General features: G+C 41.2%; 1 protein-coding gene across 1 annotated transcript in view; it reads right to left on the bottom strand.

Annotated features, from left to right (window-relative positions):
• The window catches only part of LOC147894924 (DNA polymerase V family), an 86666-nt gene extending 80176 nt beyond the window's left edge, over nt 1-6490 (bottom strand). Inside the window, 1 exon segment of the mRNA XM_087383582.1 lies at nt 6153-6490. Coding sequence (XP_087239708.1) covers nt 6153-6395 — 243 coding nt within the window. The 5' untranslated portion in view covers nt 6396-6490.
• Between the last annotated feature and the right edge of the window lie 15538 nt (nt 6491-22028).

The following is a 22028-nucleotide window of genomic DNA, read 5'->3' as shown; positions in this document are numbered from 1 at the left end:
TACGTCACACAACCTCCTGGTTTGAGGTAACAAGGTATGCCGGCTTAGAAAAGCCCTTTATGGTTTGAAGCAGGCACCCAGGGCATGGTATGCCAAAATTCATGCACACTTACTATCCCTTGGTTTCCAGAATAGTCCCACAGAACCCACTCTTTATGTCCGTGGGAGTGGATCTGATTTTTTAGTGCTGATTTTATATGTGGATGATATGCTCATCACGGGCCCAGATACTCAGCAAATTGCAGCTTTCAAGACTGATTCACAGCAGGTTTTTGACATGTCAGACATGGGACAGCTCCACTATTATTTGGGCATTCAGTTTGCTCACGTTGAGGGGGGTATCATGATGTCTCAGTCCAAGTATATTGGACAGCTCCTTGATCGTTTTCAGTTTGAGGATTGCAAGCCAATCTCTACTCCAGTGGACCCTGGCTTCAAATTCTCAGCTCATGATGGGAGCCCACCATGTGATATCACTCTTTATCAGCAGGCTGTTGGATGCCTTATTTATTTATGTCACACAAGACCTGATTTGCAGTATGCAGTATCTCAGCTCAGCAGATTCATGCACATGCCCAGTTCACAGGATTGGCAGGCAGTGAAGAGAGTCTTCAGATATCTCAGAGGCACTCAGGATTTAGCCCTCTTCTATGGTGATCAGGGTTCACTTACCATGCATACTTACACGGATAGTGACTGGGCAGGATGTTCCGACACCAGAGTGTCACATACTGGCAATTGTTTTTTGCTTGGCAATTCATGTATCTCTTGGCTCAGCAAGAAGCAACCAACAGTTGCCACGTCTAGCTGTGAGGCTGAGTACAGGGCAGCTTTCACCGCTACAGTAGAGTGTGTTTGGCTTTGACAGTTACTTACAGATCTTGGTATTTGCCAGAGATCCTCCACTATTGTCTACACTGACAGCCAGAGTGCTTTGGCCATTGCGCGTAACCCAGTGTTTCATGCGTGTACCAAGCATATTGAAGTTCACCATCATTCTGTTCGGGAGCGGTTGTCAGCAAGAGACATAGAGTTGTCCTATCTTCCCACAGAGGACAACATAGCAGATATGTTTACAAAGGCACTTCCTCGTCCCAAGTTCGAAGTCTTCTGACACGCTATACACTTGGTTCCCTTTGTTACATGATCTGACATCCCTTGTACATTCATAGGTGGCTATATCCTTTTGGATGAACATGTGCCACCATGACCAGAAAATACCAGGTATTCTGAGACGTTTCCAGAGTACTTCAGCCCATCCCATGGAGGGGGGTTTGTAGGCCATCTTCTGGTGGTTCTAGTGATGCCCTATAGGCCATGGTATGTGCCTTGTAGGCATAAGTGTAGGCACTTGTAGTGTTAGTGCCTTTTAGGCCACATAGGACACTTAGTCCTATGTGACACCTAGGACACTTAGTCCTAGGTCTAGGTACAAGTACCTTGTACTTAGATTTTTTCATTATCTAAGTTTGACGTGACGGCTGAACTATCGTGCGACTCTTTCCTACCTGCACTCTCTCTCTCTCTTTTGCGATCATCCCTTCACTAATGACTATTAATTAACTAAATAATCAATTCTCTTGTCATGACAACAACAAGAAACCCTCTAGTACATCTTCTTTAGGGAGGGCACATGGCAGCTCCCAAGGAGTGCAAAAAGAAACCCATATTATTTTAGAGTACCTACATGATATTATGGAAGAGTAAACATCCATACATCAGTTTAAGACTGAGAGTCTTTTGGCTTTGATTTAAACTCTCTGATTAGTGCTACGCCTTCACGGTAAACTGCCCATTTTCCATCCTTTCTAGCAGCCCTGACTTCAGCTAATTCAATTGCCTTAATCTTGAGTTGAGCTTGTGTAAGCTACTCTACTATCCATACTTTGGTGCCCTTCAGCTTGTAAGATTGTCAAAGAAGCTTGATCCGCATATCTTTTGACTTCAGTGTAAGGATTGCATGACCTCTATAGTGCAAAATAGAAGCTGGCCTGGAGTCGGCATCATCCTGCTCATCATCATTCACCCATTCAATGTTGGGCAAGCTTGCTTTGATCTTTGTCAATATTTCACTATAAACTGTAAGTGATCTCTGGCAAAGCCCCACTACAACTGGGGGGAAAACCTCTGCACAACAAGCTGCTCAAGAGCTCCAAATGACAGCTCAATAACATCAACCACTGGAGGCACACAAGGTGGAAGAACTGCTCCACAACCCTGCTCCAGAACTCGCACAACTGGGCTGGCTATGCTGCTCCAGCAAGTGCACTATGGGCTGGAAGGACTGCTCCAGCTGGTGATACAAACAAGGACAGATGGCGGGCCTATACATAGGCAGCCTCCTGTTAGAAGTTGACATCTCCTGATGTCACCTAGAGAGAGAGGGCCTTGCTTGCGGGTGTGCCCGCCCGGCTTGTGTTGTGGGTGTGCCCGCCCCCCTGTGAGGGTAGTTTAGGGCTGTGTAGGCGGGGCATGAAGCCTTGAAGGTGCCTAGGATTGCGGGTCAGATTCCTGCTGATCAAGGCACCTCATAGACCCGATTGCGTGCTGTGTGAGCAGCGGCTGGAGGTGTTCTCCATGGCGCACCATGGAGGCAGTGTGGAGGCCTGTTTTGAGCAGCATATGGTCGGCCACCTGGGGACTGCTGGCCCTCAAGTCGGCCTGTTTGTGGCAGGGGCTCAGCCCTGATATAGGGCCTTGAGGAGCCCCACTTGTAGGGAAGTGGAGTCGGCCCCCTAGGGCTGTGGGTCGGCCCATATAGGCAGGCTGGTCAGCCCTGCCCCTTGCTGGCCGACTAGGAGGCTGGGGGGCTATTTTGTAGGCCCTCCCCACGTGTTTTCAGCAGTTCCTTCCAGTGTCAGGCAGAGGAGCAGAGCCAGCCCAGTGTTGCACTTCAGGAGCAGGGTTGTGGAGCAGTTCATCCACTCCCTTGTGCTCCAGTTCTCGTGGTTGTTGAGCTGTCCGGTTGAGCTCTCGAGCAGCCTGTTTGTTCAAAGGTTTTCCCCCAAGTGTAGTGGAGTTTTCTCCACAGATCACTTGCAGCTCTCTCGTGCCTCTCTCCTTCTCAGTGTGGTGTGTGTGTGAGGCGTGCTCACTCTCTGTCTCTTCCATTCATTTCCGCTGCAATTCTCACACCTCCCCCTAGTCGGCTAAGTTAGAAAGGGGGACGACCCCCTGCTACAGAGGCCGACCAGCCAAGGTGGGTCGGCCTTCAGTTAGAGAGTATTGACTTCGGTCAACAAGACTTGGCTCTCACCAAGAGGGTTAACCTCGTTAACCAAGGTGCGCCAACTTTAGTTGGAGAGACTTGACCATAATTAAGGCACTCTGACTGATGGTCAAGCCCCTTAATTATGACCAAGAGGGTTGACCTCGATCAACCAAGAATTGTGTTCTATGTTTTGTTCACATGTTTGCTTGGTGGGGACGCCCACAGTGACTAGGATTAGGCTACAGATCATTATTTGCATGCAAGGCACTAACCTTTAATGGGTGCCATGGTTGTGCACTTTAGTTTACTATTGCAGGTACCAAGCGGGGTTGACAACCCACCTATTTGAGTGAGTGTACACTTACTATTAGAGCAAAACATTTGCACAGGATACCTGCGCCGCATCTGATATTTGTGAAGACAAAAAGATGACTTCTTTGCAAGCTAAACGGCATCTGCTTGTCTTGCTCTCCAAGTCTCCTTAAAATCCCAAGGGTTTATACTAGGGAGTGTTGAAAATTAGGGTCCATTGTCCCACCTCCCCATATGAGAAGAGCACAAGAAATGGTAACAATATAGGAACGGTGGGCATAAGACTCTGCTGTGTGTGCATCAGGTTTGGATGCCACATGGGCAGATCTAGGTGGAGGGGATCATCCACAAGGCAAGCACGTGGACAGCACAGTAGGCTGTCACATAGTCCTGGATTTAGGGCTGAGTCCTGACAGAGGTGCTGTACTAGAGCCTGCTGTATGGCTGTATGCAACCAGCCATGGGACTATGGTACAAGCTGGAGCACAAAAGCAGCCACAAAGGCCTGCCAAATGGAAGCACAGAAGGCCTACAAACAGGCTGGCTGATGCAGCACACAGAGGTGGTCGACAGCAGCAGTGTACAGGCTGGCAGATTATCCTGGTGGCTGGAGCAGGAGCCAGCAACCTGTGCACGGAAAAGGGAGCAACGAAGCTTGCAGGTTGGCAGTATATTAGGCCTGGCAGTCTTGAACAGGTCGGCAAAACAGGGAGTAGCCGTACATAGGCTTGGTCTAGACGCATCGCCCACAAACTGGGTCAGCCCAGTCTGTGTCTGGTTGGCTAACCCTACAGACTGGATCAGCTAGTCTGGGAAACTATAAAAGGCTCAGAGTTTAAGTTCTGCTTGTGCGATGGTACCCTTCTTGCATTACCCTTTCCATTAGGCCAAGGGTTGGTAGGATCTGGAACCGACAGGGTGTGTCCTGAAGATGTGGAAGTGGATACTGTAGCTGTGTCCTCATCGGACCCGCTCTGGATAATAATTTTGTCTGATCCCTTCCCTACTTGAACCGCCCCCGTGCAGCCCTTATCTTTAAATCGGGCTGTGGTTGGCCACTTTATCTTTCTTGGCCTATTTCTAGATTTCCTTACTCATAGCCTGGGTCTGGTCCCTAGTGATCACATTCAGAGATACCAAGAACACTTCGCCTCTCTCAAGCAAGTTAATACTGGTTTAAGGTTCCATGGCCATTCTTGGGCCCTCCTCATTGGACGGTCCTTGAAGAGATGATCCACCCCACAGCCTGAGTCAAAATGGAGCAGTTGTGTTGGGAGCAGTTGTTACGGGCAGGGGTTGGCCATCCTTGTAGGGGCAATCCTTGAGGAAGTGAGGTCCTTGACACTTAAAGCATGCTACTAACTAGTTGGCTACTGGCTTGGTGTGGCCCTTGGCATGTTTAACATGGGCACACCTCGGAGAGCACATGTATGCAGGAGGGTACTGTCCAAGGGGCTCGCACTATGGATGGTCACTGAAGAGCATGCAACCTGAGGAGTGCAATGACAGAAGTAGGAGCAGTGTTTGAGCTCACCATGGGCAGTGGATTGCTGTATGTTTTGGGATCTCTCGTGAAGCTTTGTAAAGAGTGTTTGGCTCAGATTTTGTGCAATACATTTTTTGTGACTGCTCTGCTGTTGTCTATCTCCTGATTTGGTGCTTTCGAGTTTTGTTTTGTGGACACAAAGTTGAAGTCTTTGAATTAAAGCATTCCCTTCTCTTCTCTTAAGATTCTTCCATTGCTCAGTTAGTATTTCCGCTCTGTAAAGAAACTGGCCAAAGGTCTAGGTTTTCCTAACAGTTAGCTGCGTGATACCTGGGACTTTCCTCATCCATGTAAGCTTCCACATCCCTTTGTTCCTGTTGAAAATCCTGATATAAAACTAGCCCAGTCTCCTTAAATAATACACAAATCATTTGCTACCTCTTACCTGTTCCTAAGGCTATACCTGGCCGACACTGTTTCAGATAGGCTAATGCTGTTCAATTGAGAGGAAAAGTGCTTTAGAGGCCCTGCTCTTTTTTCATCTGGAATTCCATCATCTCATTTATGGCTTAAATATTCTAGAAAACCCTGAACATCCTTGTCAACGCCCAAAAGAAGCTTGCATCATGTGGGCGATCATTCATTCTTAGACACATACAGGTGATTATTTTATGGTTGGAATCAGTAGATTTGGACACAGACGAGCACCTAAAACTTGTTACGTACTTCAGAGGCGAACTGGGGAACAGTTGGCAATAAGGATCAGTCTATTGACGCTGATTCTCACTTCCTCGCTCAGGCACAACAAGTAAACTTAAATCGATTATGTACACAGAACATGAGATAATGGCTGATTGACCGATGGAGTCAACATAGCGATCGCTTGACTTGCCTTCTCGTTGCTTATTATTAGAGCAAAAGCTTAACGTGTGATTGTAATAATCCACGGACATCTAAACTCTAGGATTGCGCTAGCCTCCTTTTAAAGTAAGGCGAGCCATGGGCCAAAACAGCTAGATTGGGAACGTACATTGCGTTGGCCGCCATGGTAGAAAAGCTCGGCCTTCATTACGTAAAGGTTTCTGTTTGTACGTAAGTGCAGTGCGCGAATGCAAAATAGGAATCATGGGGGCGAAACCCAACCTCCCGAGAAGAAGATACACCTCGCACGAGGCGCCGAAGTGCGTACTGAACAGCGGGAGCACAATTCTGAAGACCCTCCTCATGTTTTGCAGCTCCTAAGAGAACTTCTTCGGCAGGATCTCGATCTGTCTGCAAGTCCTGCTCGAATGCCTGGTGCTGGGCTTGCAGGTCTCGAATCAATGCCAATGATGCAGCTTCCCGAACTGCAGCATCTACCGAAGCCAGCTGCCAATACACCTCCATAGCTGCAGTTGGGCTCCCGTGAAACCAAAAGACTTAGAGAGAGATTTCAAAAACCCTCAACCAAGGGTCTTGGAATGCCATCACCTTAGTAACGAGCTTAGGATGGTTCCAAGTGGTGCCATGCATATTTCTATCCTATTCCCATCCCACCATGTGCTAACAAAAAAAGAACTAGGTATGGGTTTAGGAGGAAGAGCACACATGGCATCATTTCATGTGTTTAAGAGGTGGGGACCTTGTGGGGACAAGGACACATGTCATCCTTCCATGTTTTTGAATCCCTAAAAAAGGGGAACCCATTTTGGCTGCCAGGGTCTAGAGGCCATGGTCCAGGATGGGAGATGCGAGAAAAAGTGGCTACTCCCATTTTAAATCCATCCTAGAGCACTTGGTGTAGGATGGGAGTAATGATGACAAAAATATTCCCATCCTAAACCCATGCTAGCCCCATCCATGTGCTAAGGCCCTAAGGCTGGTTTCAGACACGTCTGCCCAGTTGTTGTGGGCGGACCGTGTCCCCGCCAATGAAAATGCGCGCCCGCTAAGGAGCCTCTTCACACTCTTCCGGACGAGAGGTCCAAAAAATTGACATGGCGCCTGAGCCACGCCCGCACCTGCGCTTGCAAAATTTTTTGGTCTTGGAAATTGGAATGCCATCACCTTCGTCTGTCCAATTTTGCGGGCGGACGGTGTCCCCGCCAATGAAAAAACCCATTCGTACAAGAGTTGTCGGCCTAGAGGAAGGGTGTCTAGCACCCCTCCTCCAAGAGCTGATCAAGTGCAGTAACACCAATCCAAGGCCTTTGTGGGCTTTGAGAGCAAATAACTAGGTTGCATCAAAGCCCATCAGGATAGGCCAATATTCAAAACTGGGGTTATTGGCACGTGTATGACGATGTCCATGCGATTTCAATTCCCATGCATCCACTCACCAATAATCGGCCTCGATAATCGTGGAGCTAGTACACCAAAGGTCAACAGCCAGTCCTCCATGGGCATCCCTTGACTCCAAGAGTTTCGAACTAAAAAAACCCGTCTAACGCCTATCACTCATGTGGGCTCGAGGTCTTCAAGCTAGACTGCATACATTTTGCAATTCTTTCACCCTCTACAGCAAGTTGCAGCTAGATGATAGCTGAGAATCATCGAACTAATGAGAGAATTCCCCCATGGCATGGGGCCTTAGTCTAACAAGTGCTAATCGAATGCCCCATTTTCCACACCCTAAGATCTAGAGCCAGGGACCCATGCTCTTTAGGTGTATGGGGATTGGCCCTTAGGGGAAATATTTGGATGTTTTTCACTTGGACGAGCATTAAAACTGGAGTTTTGCCCCTGGTGCCTACCATAATGTCAAAAGGAAAATGAGAGAAGACGATTAAAGAATTGTCACAGCGATGAGAGAGGGCTCTAGAGAGGATGATAAAGAAATGTCGCACCAATGAGGGGCTCTAGAAAAGTGTGACATCAAGGTGGGAAAATACAGCATCAAAAGGATTGATATTGCCCTTGATGCCCTATGCAATTTTGCACATCATAAGAAAAAGGTTATTTCCCCTAATTTCCCAATTTTTTAGTCTCATTGAAATTGTATTCTTAGTGTTTGTCCCTTTGGCCCATCAAAGGATACTCCAACAAGTGTTTAGTTGGATGTTTCAAGATAGACAACCAAATTACTCAAAGCTTCTCCTTGCAACTATATTCTCAGGTGTTTGTCCCTCTGGCCTATCATTGAATACTCCAACGGGTGTTTGGGTGTTTTGAGATAGACAACCATACTACTTTTGAGACAGAGGGGAGATAGCCAACCATACTACTTTTGCAAACCCTTCTTGCACCTTCTTTTTGCAACTATTTCTCCCTCCATATTCTCCTCTCAATGATGTTTACACACATTTTCAATGCTTTTGAAATCATGGCACTCAAAAGTCTTGCAAAGGAGGAGAACTGTTAGCAAGTAATAAGAGGGGCAAAAAACATTGGCAATAAAAGAGGGACCTACTGTGGCAACTGAAGGTGGAATATGGTTTTTTTTGAAGTCCTTGACTAAATATTTGTGCATGGCTATCTTGAAATAAAGCATCTTTAATTCCCGTTGTGGATTCTTATGTTTTCTATGCTATACATGTAGAGAGAGGTTACATGGAACAAGAAGAAGGTGGAGAAAGTGACAAGGGAGAGATGATAAAAGAGAAGTTAATGGGAAAGGAAGTGACCCTTTTCTTCTCACATGGCTTCCTTGTATGGCTAAATACTTTCGATTGGTTTCAATAACACTTAGCATCCAGGATTGCATGGTTGATGTGCATTAGATCTTTCCCTTACAAAAGTGCACAAATGACACCTGAGAGGACAAGTGCAAGGTTGCATAAGGGAGAGAGCTAGACTAATATTGAGGCTCTATTCATTGTATATGAATAGACATAGCCACAAGCCCTAGTATTGCATCATAAGCAATTTGTATCTTATCTTAAGGGCATGTTAATTGATATAGATAAAGAGCACACTTAACATGGTAGCACATCCATCATGTTTCCCCTTGCCATGATGGACCCAAAGAAATTCCACATCATGTTTAGACCACGAAACAAAAGAAGAATCCATTGATTGATTTAAATTTAGAGGAAGCACCATGTAGCACACCCATGTTGTTTTATTGGGATCATCTTGGTCAACCAATCCAAGTGCAATAATTTTAAGCATGGTGGAAAAATATTGTGTCATGTTCATTATCATCAATCATGTAGAAATGATGTGTCTATTCCACTTTCTTAGACTCCTTAGAGTCAATAAGCAACCTAGTATCTATCATAGAATGAGGAAGATGGGAGTCATCAATAATGTAGAAATGATATGTGTATTCCACTTTCTTAGACTCCTTAGAGTCAATAAGCAACCTAATATCTATCATAGAATTAGGTAGATGGGATAATTTATGTGCACTAAACTTTTATCTTTTTGTTGTACTAGTATGAACTTTGTATATCATGTGTTTTTGAAACAACTCATTTTTTCTATCACAATGACATCACAAAGATCATTGTGTCCTTAGGGGTATTAACATGGCACATCATGGACTACTAGTCTTGCTATTGAGTTGTGGAATTTTGAAGTATGTATTTGGGATGGATTTGACTAAATGATTATAAGCTCATGTGATTGAGTGGTCTTATATATTAATAGCCATCTGCTTTTATGATCCTTCAACTTCAACCTCTTCAAATCTCCTTCATTTTAAGACAATAGGGTTGTCTATTGAGGTTTCATTTGGCTAGAAAAATTGCTTCTCCTTTAGACATCTCCTTTTAGACCATTGTGGGCATATAACATGAATTCATTTAATGTGGTGGCACTCAGAGTATCCCTTTCTTGCATAAACTTTATTGCATATGTAATATAGAATGAGGATTCACGTGCCTCATAGAAGATGCATTGACTTGAGAGAGATGCCTGCATCTATCTCCATGTAGAGATATGAAATGTCTTATTCACTCAATGCTTATTAAGTGAGGTCAAATCTTGTTGGGTGATATTAAAGTTAATGTGTCTTTTGTAGTAGTAGTAAAAATACTTGTCTTTGCATCTCTTTACAACCAAGGCTTGGAATATTAAATAGGTCTTAAATGGTATCACATAGTTCATGTATCTATGATAATATGACAAGATGCTCATGCTTGGATTGGCCCATCTTGTTGTTGTTTGATGGGCTACCAAACACAACACAAGAAAAGAAAAAAATTCATGCATCACATGTGGTTACAACCTACACAAGTATGCATATATGTATATATATAATAGATACTCATCTCATCACTCCCCTTGTATGGCATGTACTGCCGCATCATTTGATACCTTTAGGACTTGCAAAGGCCTTTAGTTGATGTAGGTATTTCATATAGTATATGCTTTATTTCTTATTACTAGTAGGATACTAAACCAATTGACTATGCATTGTAGCACTTGAGAAAACCTTCTTCAAGGAAGATGAGCACTTGCTCAATGATATTCGAGCAAATATCAACTCTTGCTTGCATAGATATTGTATTAATTTCTTTAATTGATCTAGGAATTCCATATAGTAGATGCTTTATTTCTTATTATTAGTAGGATACTAAACCGATTGCCTATGTGTTGTATGCACTTGAGAAAACCTTTTTCAAGGAAGATGAGCACTTGCTCAATGATTTTTGAGCAAATATCAAATCTTGCTTTGCATAAATATTATATTACTCCTTAATGTCTTTACATAGTTTGCATAAGGTTGGTAAGAGAGCGAGTGGTGCACAAATTGGACATCACAGTTTAAAGGTTGTTGGAAAGTAGAAGGTAGGATTTGGAGAAGAGTAAAGGAGCTAGCTAGCAAGTCTACTAAAGAAGTTGGATGGGATAGTTTGGTATGATGTCAAGCATAATGGAGGAGTGGTGGGTTTTGGATCTAGGACTATGTGAGCATGCATGGATTTATACAAGCATGCATGTGTGTGTATGCGCACACACATGTCTGTGCATGTGTGCATGCCTGTGTGTATGTGTGCATGTGAGGTGCATGCAAGATCACATGCACACGTGTGTGTGCACATGAATGTACGCGTGCATGCATGCATTGGTTTTCATTTAGCTTATCAAAGAAAAATATTATTTAAAAAAGTGAACTTGGAAATATAAAAATAATGATCACAAATAGAGAACCATTAGAATAAGTTGTGTTCCCTGGAGTTTTGTTGAAGAAAAATGGTGATGAATTTCCCTTGGAACTTCCATCAAATTGGAAGATGAAGCCTTGAGTGAGCAAGGAATATCGAGGCCATATGGCCAAAATGAACATTATAAGTATTTATGGAAAATAGCTAAGGCAACATTAAGAAACACTTGGATTTTTGTGGTGTTTTGATTTTCCTCACCACCTACACCACCACTAGCTCCTTCTCGACCTATTAAAGACAATTCAATCCAAAACTGAAGCATCTGAAAGATCAAAGAAATCAGTTGGCAAAGCAAAGTGCTCATGTTTATACTTTGGTCCTTGATATTTGGATCAACACAGCATTTTGTATAAGGATGCACAGTCGTGATTTTCCATTACGGCATTGGAAAGTTATAGAAGACATCCAATTAAGAGCTTGAACATCTAGAATTTCGAAGAAAGATAATGGATGAAAATGGAGAAATACAGTGAGACAATTAGTTTAGGAAGGAACGCACATTAAAAGTTTCAAAAAGCACGACTCAACATGCCAATAGCTGCAAGAGTAAGCAAGAAACTAGTTTAGGAGGTTGAGGGAGAGAGAGAGAGAAAGAGAGAGAGAGAGAGAGAGAGAGAGAGAGAGAGAGAGAGAGAGAGAGAGAGAGAGAGAGAGAGAGAGAGAGAGCATTTGAATCCTTGACATGAACATGCTAATGGGTGAAACTAAAGCGAGAAGGCTAGTTTGGGAGGGGAGAGTAGGGGGTGGAGATGAACATGAGCCCCCTATATCTTTATGATCTTCCTTCTCATGATTAGAAGAAATTGTGGAAGTTTATCTTCTAGATGGGAAGGGCTAGCTATAGATTGTGGATCTCTTGATGTAGTTTGGCATGGCAATTGAATCTCTACTCTACATCAATGATGGTTCGCCTTTTCTCATGAAGACTTCTTGAGGGTTGTCCTCTAGGTTCTTGGTAGCAAAGTCGATCTTCACAATAAATAAATTGCATGACTTTGTGGGTAGGCTTTCCTTTGTTGCTCAAAATGGATTGATGGATGGATCCACACTTGAAAGAACCCCTCTAAATTAGGTCCTTGGATTTGGATTCACAATTTGGATTTAGATTGTTAATTTTATCTCTAGTAGGATCATCAAGTAGATGGGAGTTGGAAGTGCAAATTTTTGGGACTACAAATGTGACCATTACATTCAATCCCTAGTTCTTAGCTTTGGACATGCTTCTGAATCTAGAACCATATTTTAACTCCCAAAACACACACAAAATGTTGGATTATTTTTCAACTACTTGCTCTTCTTCAAATTTTCTCCAATGCAAGTAGGGTGCTTTCACGAAGGTCCTCTTTTCATCCAATGCTCTTCAATGGGTCAGGCCATTGGAACCAATCCACAAGGATCCAGTTTGATATCTTTGCAAGGAAGCCCAAGTAATTGCCATCCAATATGTTTTTTCTAATGTGTTGCAAATGAGTATACACTTTTTCCCATCCACTGCAACATCCCATGGATTATAGCGTGGCCTACATTCCCACTTGTGCCTTGTAATTTGTCTTTATCTTCATTCCATACCCTTTTGTAGAGATTCTTCTATGTAGTATCTAGCTCCTCAATCCACTCAAGTAGTGGTAGTTTGTATGTTAGCACCATAGGACCTACCTTTTAGCTAGGTTTCCATGATGTAGCAACTTGGAAACACCCTTAAACACCCAACAAAGATAAACACAAAGTATGGATAAACAAAGGTACTCAAATTGAGAGCAAAGACTGGCTCATGAAAGGAACGACAAAGTGAAGGGCTCAGACTATGCAAGCGCATCAAAAGTCAAATGGCACGAAGATTGGTGGAGCGAGGTTGAATAGGGTGGATAAGGCATGATGAAGATGATGACATGATGGAGAAATGGAGAAGAAACTACAAGTACTTTGAAGGCAAATAAAAGAGGATTATCTTTCTTCAAGCAATTATATTCAAGCGAGGTGCTGGTTTAAGCGATGACTTTTTTTCTAATTTTCCCATTCTAGTGCAATGATTTATGTTCATAACGTAGCATGCACTGATTACTTTTACAGTTGATGTGCTACGCTTTATATTGTAAATAATAATTTCTTACATACAAACAACAATAGTTTCTTAAAGATTATAAATTTAGACTTAAACACTATATACAAATCAATTGATTCTACTCAAACTATCCAATACTTAGGATATAGCCATCTTTCATTCATTTTATCAAAATATTATACATATACGAGTTCCCTCAATTACAAAATCTAACCACAAAAAGATGCACCAGACAAGCAGGTAGTGGGTCAAGTGAAGAATTTCATAAAATTTCACAAAATCAAGCCGTTTTAGTTAATTATGTTCCAAATGTAACATTCACTGTTGTATTTATGGTTGATGTCTTGCCCATAGTATTTTTAATAGTGTCTTAAAGACAAAATACAAAAACATATGAGTATCAAGATAATACAAAATCAATTTATTCTCCTCAAGTTATTTATGTTCTGAATAGAAGTATCTCTTCCTTTATGGAAAAGGGCATGTCCACATGATTTTTTAAAATACAACAAAATCATATAGATATGGAAGCAATAGTCTCTAGAACATATACCCAATATAACAAGTACAAATTGTGATTAGTTAGCTATGATTGCTTCTATATGTTCTTAAAATTTACATTGTAGATATATCTCTAGGTAAGTTTATGATTGCTTCTATATGTTCTCAAAAATTACATTATAGATATATTGCTAGGTAAGTTTTTTTTTTGTTGAAAATATACATAAATATAGCCTTCACTACTTTAATTATGGTTGATGTGATCTTTCTTATGATATTTTTTAATATCCAAAACTTCACGGATAAAAATTTGAGCAACTATTTTTCCTACATATACAAACAATACAAATTGCAAACCCAAAAAATCATTTGAGCATCTAAATTAATTAGATATAACAATCAATTCACTTTTCCTCAAGTTATTTATGTTCTAAATATAGGTATCTTTCATTTATTTATATAAAATTACATGCCCATATGATTTTATTGAATACAAAGAAATCAATCTACTTGCAAAGCGAGGGTCTTTAAATCGTATACCCAATATTAAAAGCGTAGACTTTGATTATTTAGCTATGAAGGTTTCTATAGGTTTTCAAAGTTATATTATAGATATATCTGAATTATGGTACTGTTTTCTGAAAGCCTCTCCAAAAATAAGCTAATGCATCCTCATACCTATCCTAAATACATAACACGGATCCAAAATGAACCTATGTGAAAAATTCAACTGAGAGGTTGTCCAATACTTGAATGGTTTCTAGAAGAAGTTAGTGCTTGGAAAAATTCAAACTTTGTAAGAGCACTTTGGTGCATAAACTCGTGCACTTCATCACTCAATTGCAAAACATCAATAAATATAAAGTGGATGTATAGATTACATGGAATATACATCCCTTTCTTTTCCCACAATCCACTCCTAATCCATGTCTAATTTATTGCATTCCCTTTGAATCCTCAGTGTTTGAGACAATGGTGTGATTGTCTTAAGAACCTACTAAAAAGCAAGTTCATCAAGATCTTTTGTGGCTTTTTCTTTACCAACAATCAACATGTCCATAACAATATCTTTGGCAACAACAACTTCAATATTTTTCGAAGACACAAAAGGATTCTTTCTAGCACGGTCTGATACCATGTCAGCAACTTGCTTTTTTAAACCCAACTACACCCCTCATCAACTAGATGCTCACAAACTGTCGTATGCATAGAACATCTTATACTATTCTCACAACCATGTGGAATGTTGTAGTAAATATAAACTTTACGTTGTTGCAACAAAAACATGTATCTCACCATAATGGATGCAAACTAGGGAAACACATTCTCTATCAATTGGCCCCACTAGACATGTTTTTCTCGAATTTCCTTTCCATTCTATCGCACTACATAATCTTGTCTGCTCCATATAAGGGAAATTTAAATTGCTACACCTTAAGTAGCCTATACACCCACTTATTCAAACCATTCCATTGAAAGAGTCCCGCGAGCTTGTAGACTAAAACATCTAGACATGATCATCAAACTTTTGGTCCATAAAAAACATAGCAGATCCAAGAGGACAAGGTGGAAGCTCAAACACAATGTAGCCATTGTAGGTTCATGGCAGCTTTAACACTTGCTCCATAGTTTTAGCACTCGCTAAAGAAACATGCAAAAGCACTATTAAGTGGGAACTTTTTAAGCAAGTTGATCACACTTATAGTGTCCTTTGATTTAGCAAAAGTAATACCAATTGATGCTCTTTGGAAATAATAGTCATACATGCGATAATAATCACTCCACCAAGGACCATGAGGGATTACACTACGCTACCAAAATAAGCCTAACATGCATGCATTGCCGATGAAAGTCCCATAGAATCTACAGCGTGCTTTTTGATGTTGTTCTTATTATTGGTGTTAACCATTATATAGTGAGTTTGTTGGTTATTCCCATGGAAGAAAATGCATATCCTATACTATTAGGAAGATCTTGGTTGAAAAGTTTCAAGGTGTTGCATGACTAGGAAACTAATATCATGACAATCAAAACTGGGGATAAGAAATCCAAATTTCAACCAATCCAAGTATGGTGCCCAAAAGTTGTAGACCTTAGGATCTATAAGTCAAGGATTAGTTTCCACAAGATGTTTAAACTTGACTTATGGAGCTTCAAATTATACCAATGTGAGAGCTTGACATATTCCAAATAGCTGTGCTAACCTTAAACAAAACATTAGGAAAGAAAATATTGCTACACAACAATATTTGTATCCTAGTAATTTCACCAAAGATGTGGTTGGGGAATGAGACATTGCTAACCCTCAACTCACAATTAGTTGGTTGGCATCTGAAAAATTGCTTTGATATCCAACTCAAGAATTAAATTTAGGATCAAAACAGTAGCCTAAATAATAGTCATTAGTGCTTACATGGTTGATGATTATTTAACTAAAGTTAATAATATATTAATGTAGTATAAGGATATTTTTGCATGGAGCTATATAGATTTGAAAGGAATTCCTGCAAAAATTTACCAACGTAGGATTCCCTTGATCACTAATGCTAAACCTATTAGGCACCACAGGTATAGAATAAACCAAAATTATGCAAAGCAAGTCCAAGTCAAGCTGGATAACCTCATTCAAGAAGGCTTCATCTATTCTATTGATAGAAGTGATTAGCTTTTTCCTATAGTGGTAGTACCTAAGAAAAATGGGAAAACTTTGACTTTGTGTGGATCACAGGAAGTTTAATGCCCCAAAATGGACGAGACCCTTTTCCTACTCCATTCATAGATGGTATAGTTGATCAAGTCATAGAACATGAGATGTACTCATGCATGGATGGGCTATAGTGGCTATAATTAGACTTTTGTTGCACTAAAAGATTAGACTAAGACTGATTTTGTCAGTGAATAGGGTTCGTTAGCCACTAAGGTCTACTTTTCAAAGATTTATGGTTGAAACTTTTAGGGATTATCTGATTGAGTTTATTGCCATTCATTTGGATAATTTCTATGCTTATTCATCCATCTCTACTCATTTTTGGAATATTTGAGTAAGGGATTTTATAAGTGCAGACAAGTTAGTATTTCTTTGAATCTAGCAAAAAGTGTTTTCCATGTCCGAGTTGGATTATTGCTTGGTCATGTCATATGTAAGGATGGAGCTAGATTTGAACCTAGCAAAATCTGAGCTATTGAGTTTTGCTTGAACCAACCAGTTTGACTCAACTATTATCTTTTGTTGGTTCATCCGTTTCTACAAGCATTTTATTTGGAATTTTGTTAAAATAGCAACCGCATTATATGAGCTCACTAAGAAGGGCATCAAGTTCCAATGGACTCCCAAGTTGTCCAAAGTTTTCCATGAACTGAAGCAAAAGGCTTCTAAAACACAAATTCTCAGACAACCAAGATGGTATGTCATATTTCATGTGCATGTGGATGCTTCTAGATATGCTATTGGGATTATTTTAGCTCAACCAGAGGGTAAGATGGATTATCTTGGTTACTATGCTAATAGAGTGATGACTAAGACCGAGTGAAATTATAGTATAATTGAAAGAGAAAATTTGGGAATGGTATACAATGTTCAAAAATTTCATCATTAATTATTGGGTAATCAGTTCATTTTCTATGTGGATCATCAGGCTTTATTACATCTTGTTCACAAAACTATCATTCGAGGCAAGTTCATGAGATGGATGCAAGAGTTTAATTTCAAAATTATTCACAAGCTTGGTAAACCACATGTAAGAGCAAATTGTTTCCACAACAATTATCCAAATCAAGAGATAGTATCGAGCTTCTGATGCTAATCTCTATGCTATTGATTTCAGTAAACTGAATATGGTGACTTTTGCTACAATATTTACCTCAGGGTACTTTTCTTAAGAAAATGACAAAAGATAAGCATAGGCAAATTGCTGTCAAAGTCTAGAAATACACTTTGATTGGTGGTCAATTGTATCACCAATGTGCTAATGGTGTGTTACGCTGATGATTTTACCTAAAACGAGTGAGCTATGGTACTCACTATGGCTCATAAGGGTCTTGCTAGAGGCCATTTTTAAGGTGATCTTATAGCTTGAAAGGTTTTGCAAGCAAGGTTGTGGTGGAGTACACTATTTCAAGATGCCTATGCCTTTACTATTCAATGTGATGCTTGTCAGTGTATAGGAAGAATGGTCCTACCACAACATATGCCTTTGTATTCGAGGGAGCCTTGGGAATCTTTCTAGCAATGGGCCTCGACTTCATCAAAACAACTAAGAATCGGAATAAGTATGTAATTGTTGCAACTACTTATGCTACCAAAAGTGGTTTAAAGCAAAAGTTGTGAGAGACAACTCTGCTTGCACTACTACTAAGTTTCTCTTTGAGATCATCATTTACAGACATGGCTGACCGATTGAGTTCATAAGTGATCAAGGCATGCATTTCATGAATGAAGTCTATGAAATCTTGACAAAGGAGCTCATTATTGTTCATCGAGTTGCCTTACAACCCTTTACTATCCTAGGTGTAATGGCTAAGCCGAGTCTACCAATAAGGAGGTACTGACAAAGACTATCAGTTCTAATTGCACTGATTGAAATTCCAAGTTACATGTAGCCATATGGGCATATAGAACTGCTTATAAGTTCACAACCAATCTTACTTCATTTTTGTATGGCATTTGGATTGGAACCTATAGTCCCAATCAAGTTTCTAGTCTTGAGCTTGCAGGTCATTGTCAAGCATGAGCTAGGGGAATCTCATGAAGTGCAGCATAGACTAGAACAACTCACTAAACTGGATGAATTGTGCTTAAGAGTTGTATGGACACATGTAATTCAAAGGAGGAGGAAGGCTTGGCATGATCGGTACATTGTGCTTAAAACTTTGAAAAAGGTATGCTCGTGTTGTTATACGATATACAGGATGATAAGATGAAACCTAATTTCAAATTTGGTTGGAATGGTCCATACAAGTTGATGGAAGTTCATGACAATGATACTATTTAATTGGCTAACCTTGAAGGCAATTTGATTCCTGAGCTGATCAATGGGAGCTGAGTTAAGCCCTACCATAGTTTCATAGTGAGTTTAGCAATAGTGGATAGTGGATAGTGGATAGAGGCTCAATAAAAAGCCATGTGGGACCGTGTCTCTTAAACTAAACACTATTGGCACTATTTATGAGGATCAGAGCCAGTGGGTTCTAGTGGTCCAGGAGTCACATGGGACGCTTAAATTAGCTGTGTCGTTGGTTCATGCACAACATTGCCTTGTGTTACCTTCATCTCTTCCATTCTACATTCTCATACCCACAGTGTCCCTAACAACTTCTTTAGCAAAATTTTCTTTCCTATACTTCATGTCTTCCTTGTTCTTTCCATCCCTAGCATAGCCATGGCTTCTTCCATGCTTAATAGGGGTGAACGAGCTACTAAGAGGCAACGAGTAGCTCTATAACTGCAAGGACACTACACAATCAAGCGACTTGCACTCATAGTGAATATGCTCAAGAGGAATAAGCTCATATATATGGCAAACTTGCCATGGAGGGATATGTGGAGTCTTGAAGTCACACACGAAATCCTAAACTCTTATGGAGCAGATACCCACAGCATCAATGTCTTGGCTAGAAAAATCCATTTGGACAAGTGGCTCCATGTGAACATTTTCAAGCTGGATCCAATGCCAATGGGACATTCAAAGAAGGAGCCACAAGCTATAGTAGCCCACTACAATAGGCAATTCAAAGATCACACCTTCCACCAGTCATTCACAGGGCTACTTGATTAGTAAGCCCATCAATGCTACTTCCCAACCTTTCTATAGGCTCCTAATCGAGTACAATAGACTAAAGAAAAGTCTAGGAGACATTCCTTGGAGGTTGTGGCTAAATCACTCACTGCTTATGAGGACAAAGTCCAAATTTATTGGTTGGACATCTTCATGGAGACTTTCGACAAGTAGTTGAAGGGGGTGTGCATGTCCCATCAAGATCATTGTAAGCTTGGCCTGATTTATGCATGATTGGCATTGCAGTTGGAATCTAGGGTAATAGGGTGGCCAAGAACTCTAAGGATGGAAGGGCCAACCTCATAGTTGATGCTTACTAGAGCACTGAGTGGATAAAAAATAGTCTCTATAGCAATGGTGGGAAAGGGGGCAGCATCAATGAAAGTAGGAGGATCCAACAAGATAGTTGAGGCTAGTTTGATAGTCGAGGCATTTGAGGTGGAAGTAATAGGATCTTGAGTTTGAGGTGGAAGTCATAGGATCTTGAGTAGGACCATCACCTACTCTTGTTCTGAGTTTCTTGTGGAAGACGAGTGGAAGACTCTCTCAACAACTGCCCATCTTCATGGAGAGCGAGCCCAATTAAGAGATGTTAAACTCCTCCAACTTCTCTTAAGAATCCTAAGGTGAAGTCCTCGCCCCCACAAAAATTAGCTTCACCTACATGGAAGGAAGCCATGACTAGGAAGGATACTAATAGAGATGGAGTAGAATCAAGAAGTCGAGGAAAAGAGGAGCAAAAAAAGATGGTTAAGGAGGACATGGAGGGAAAGCCATCTACACCTGATCCCAACCTAAGGATCTTGTCAAAGAGATAGAAGTGCCAATGGTTAAACTAGAGAAAGAAGAGCATGCCAGGCCCAATCCGAAGTCTACAAGCACAGTCAACCCACCACCCCTATAGTTGCCCCCATGAGCTCAGAAAAAGATGTGACTGAAGGTCTGACAAATAGTAGTTGAGGTAGCTACATAAGTCTAGGGCAACCCCACTATTTTCGACAACCCAAGCACAGAGACAAACAATCACCTTGGTAGCCCTTTGTGAGTTAGCCATGGCACCATTGATCTCCACAATGGTGCAACGGACACACAAGAGCTTGGGTTAGAAAATTTGCCTTAGGGGGCCGAGATTGTAATGAAAATTGTTGATCCCACAACACAAACACAAAGCAGTAGAGGGCTAGCAAGGGTAAGGAAATCCATATCATGGACAAGGAGGAGGAGGATAGAGAAAAACCACCACCTTGGCAAGTTTTAGGATCATCCCCTTCGTAGCTTAGCAAGTTCCTTGACTCCCCTCCCCTCACACTGTATTGCCAAGTGAGGGCATTGACCCTTTATTCTATACTAATGATCTCTCAGGACCACAGGTGGTGGCCACCAATTGGCAACAATTGTGAGATTCTATGATGGAAGCTGCTCAAACCATCCATCATGTGGCACAAACATGGGTACTGCCATAGGCATTATTCTACAAGTGATAGGAACACACTTGGCATGTCGAAGAAAGGTAAGGCTGGTATAAGATTTGGTGGATCTCCTCTCAAAGAGAGAAAAGAAGACCGATGAAAAGTACACTCACCTTCAAGTAGCACATAAGGAGCTTTGAGTTGACCATGACAGAGTGCTACATCAATACAACAAATCAATGAGCACTTTGAAGGTGGCTCAAGAAGCATTGCTTCACAAAGGAGATTCATGTTCAACAATAAGGGAGTACCAATTTTGAAGAATATAGAGGCCTAGTTACAAAAAAATCATGAAGTGAACACAGTCCTAAAGTAGAAGATCGCCACATTACGATAGATTCTAGCTCTATAGAGAACCCTCGACTAGCCCATGGAACACCCACGGGGGCTTCCGAGAAGACAGAAACCAGATGATGAAGGAGATGGAATTGGCTTGGGTGGACAAGCTCAGACTTCTAGCATTACTATGAAAGTTTGAATTAAAAAAATGGGTGGTAGTGCAAGTACAGCTATGATAGCCCTTGTTATAGTTGCAATGAGTTTCATGAATGGGACTCCCCATTCAGTGAGGTGGAAACGGTGATGGAAGACTTATCTACAGGCCAAACTCTCTTGTTATTGGATCCCAAGTCTTAGGTGGGAGAAGCAATATGTTTCACTTGATGCTAGCACTTAGATGCCCCCCCTCGACTCATGGAATAGGAATTAGTGCTTGCCAATAATTTGTGTACAAGGAGAAGTCACATTTTGGAAAGGCAAACCATTATGTAGAGTACACACGAGTAACTCGAGTGAATCTATGTTTTGGTTCGACTGACTCCCCCTCGACCTTTATTTTTCATGGAAAAAGTGTAGGTGGACATGCTAGCTCCCAATGCCTAGTTTCCATCAGCATTTTTGGAGCTTAATTATGATTTAATCAAAGGGCTTTGAAGCCTTGATATGAATCAGGTAATGTGGTGGATACCACCTAAGAATCTAGCACAATCTCATCAACATTGATGAGCTGCTCTCTAAATTCCTTGACCTTTGCGAGATATGCATCCATGTTGTCCCCTTTGTTCATCTTCACATTGTCCAGCTACTTGTGCAAAACGGCAATGCTGGCCTCATCCCAAATCTAA

The sequence above is a fragment of the Dipteris shenzhenensis genome, chromosome 13 (assembly GCF_047967505.1).
Source record: "Dipteris shenzhenensis isolate YYH24624 ecotype China chromosome 13, Dip_SZ_1.0, whole genome shotgun sequence".
NCBI classification, from domain to species: domain Eukaryota; kingdom Viridiplantae; phylum Streptophyta; class Polypodiopsida; order Gleicheniales; family Dipteridaceae; genus Dipteris; species Dipteris shenzhenensis.
Note: the sequence above shows the minus strand (reverse complement) of the source record. Positions and strands in the feature narration are given on the sequence as shown.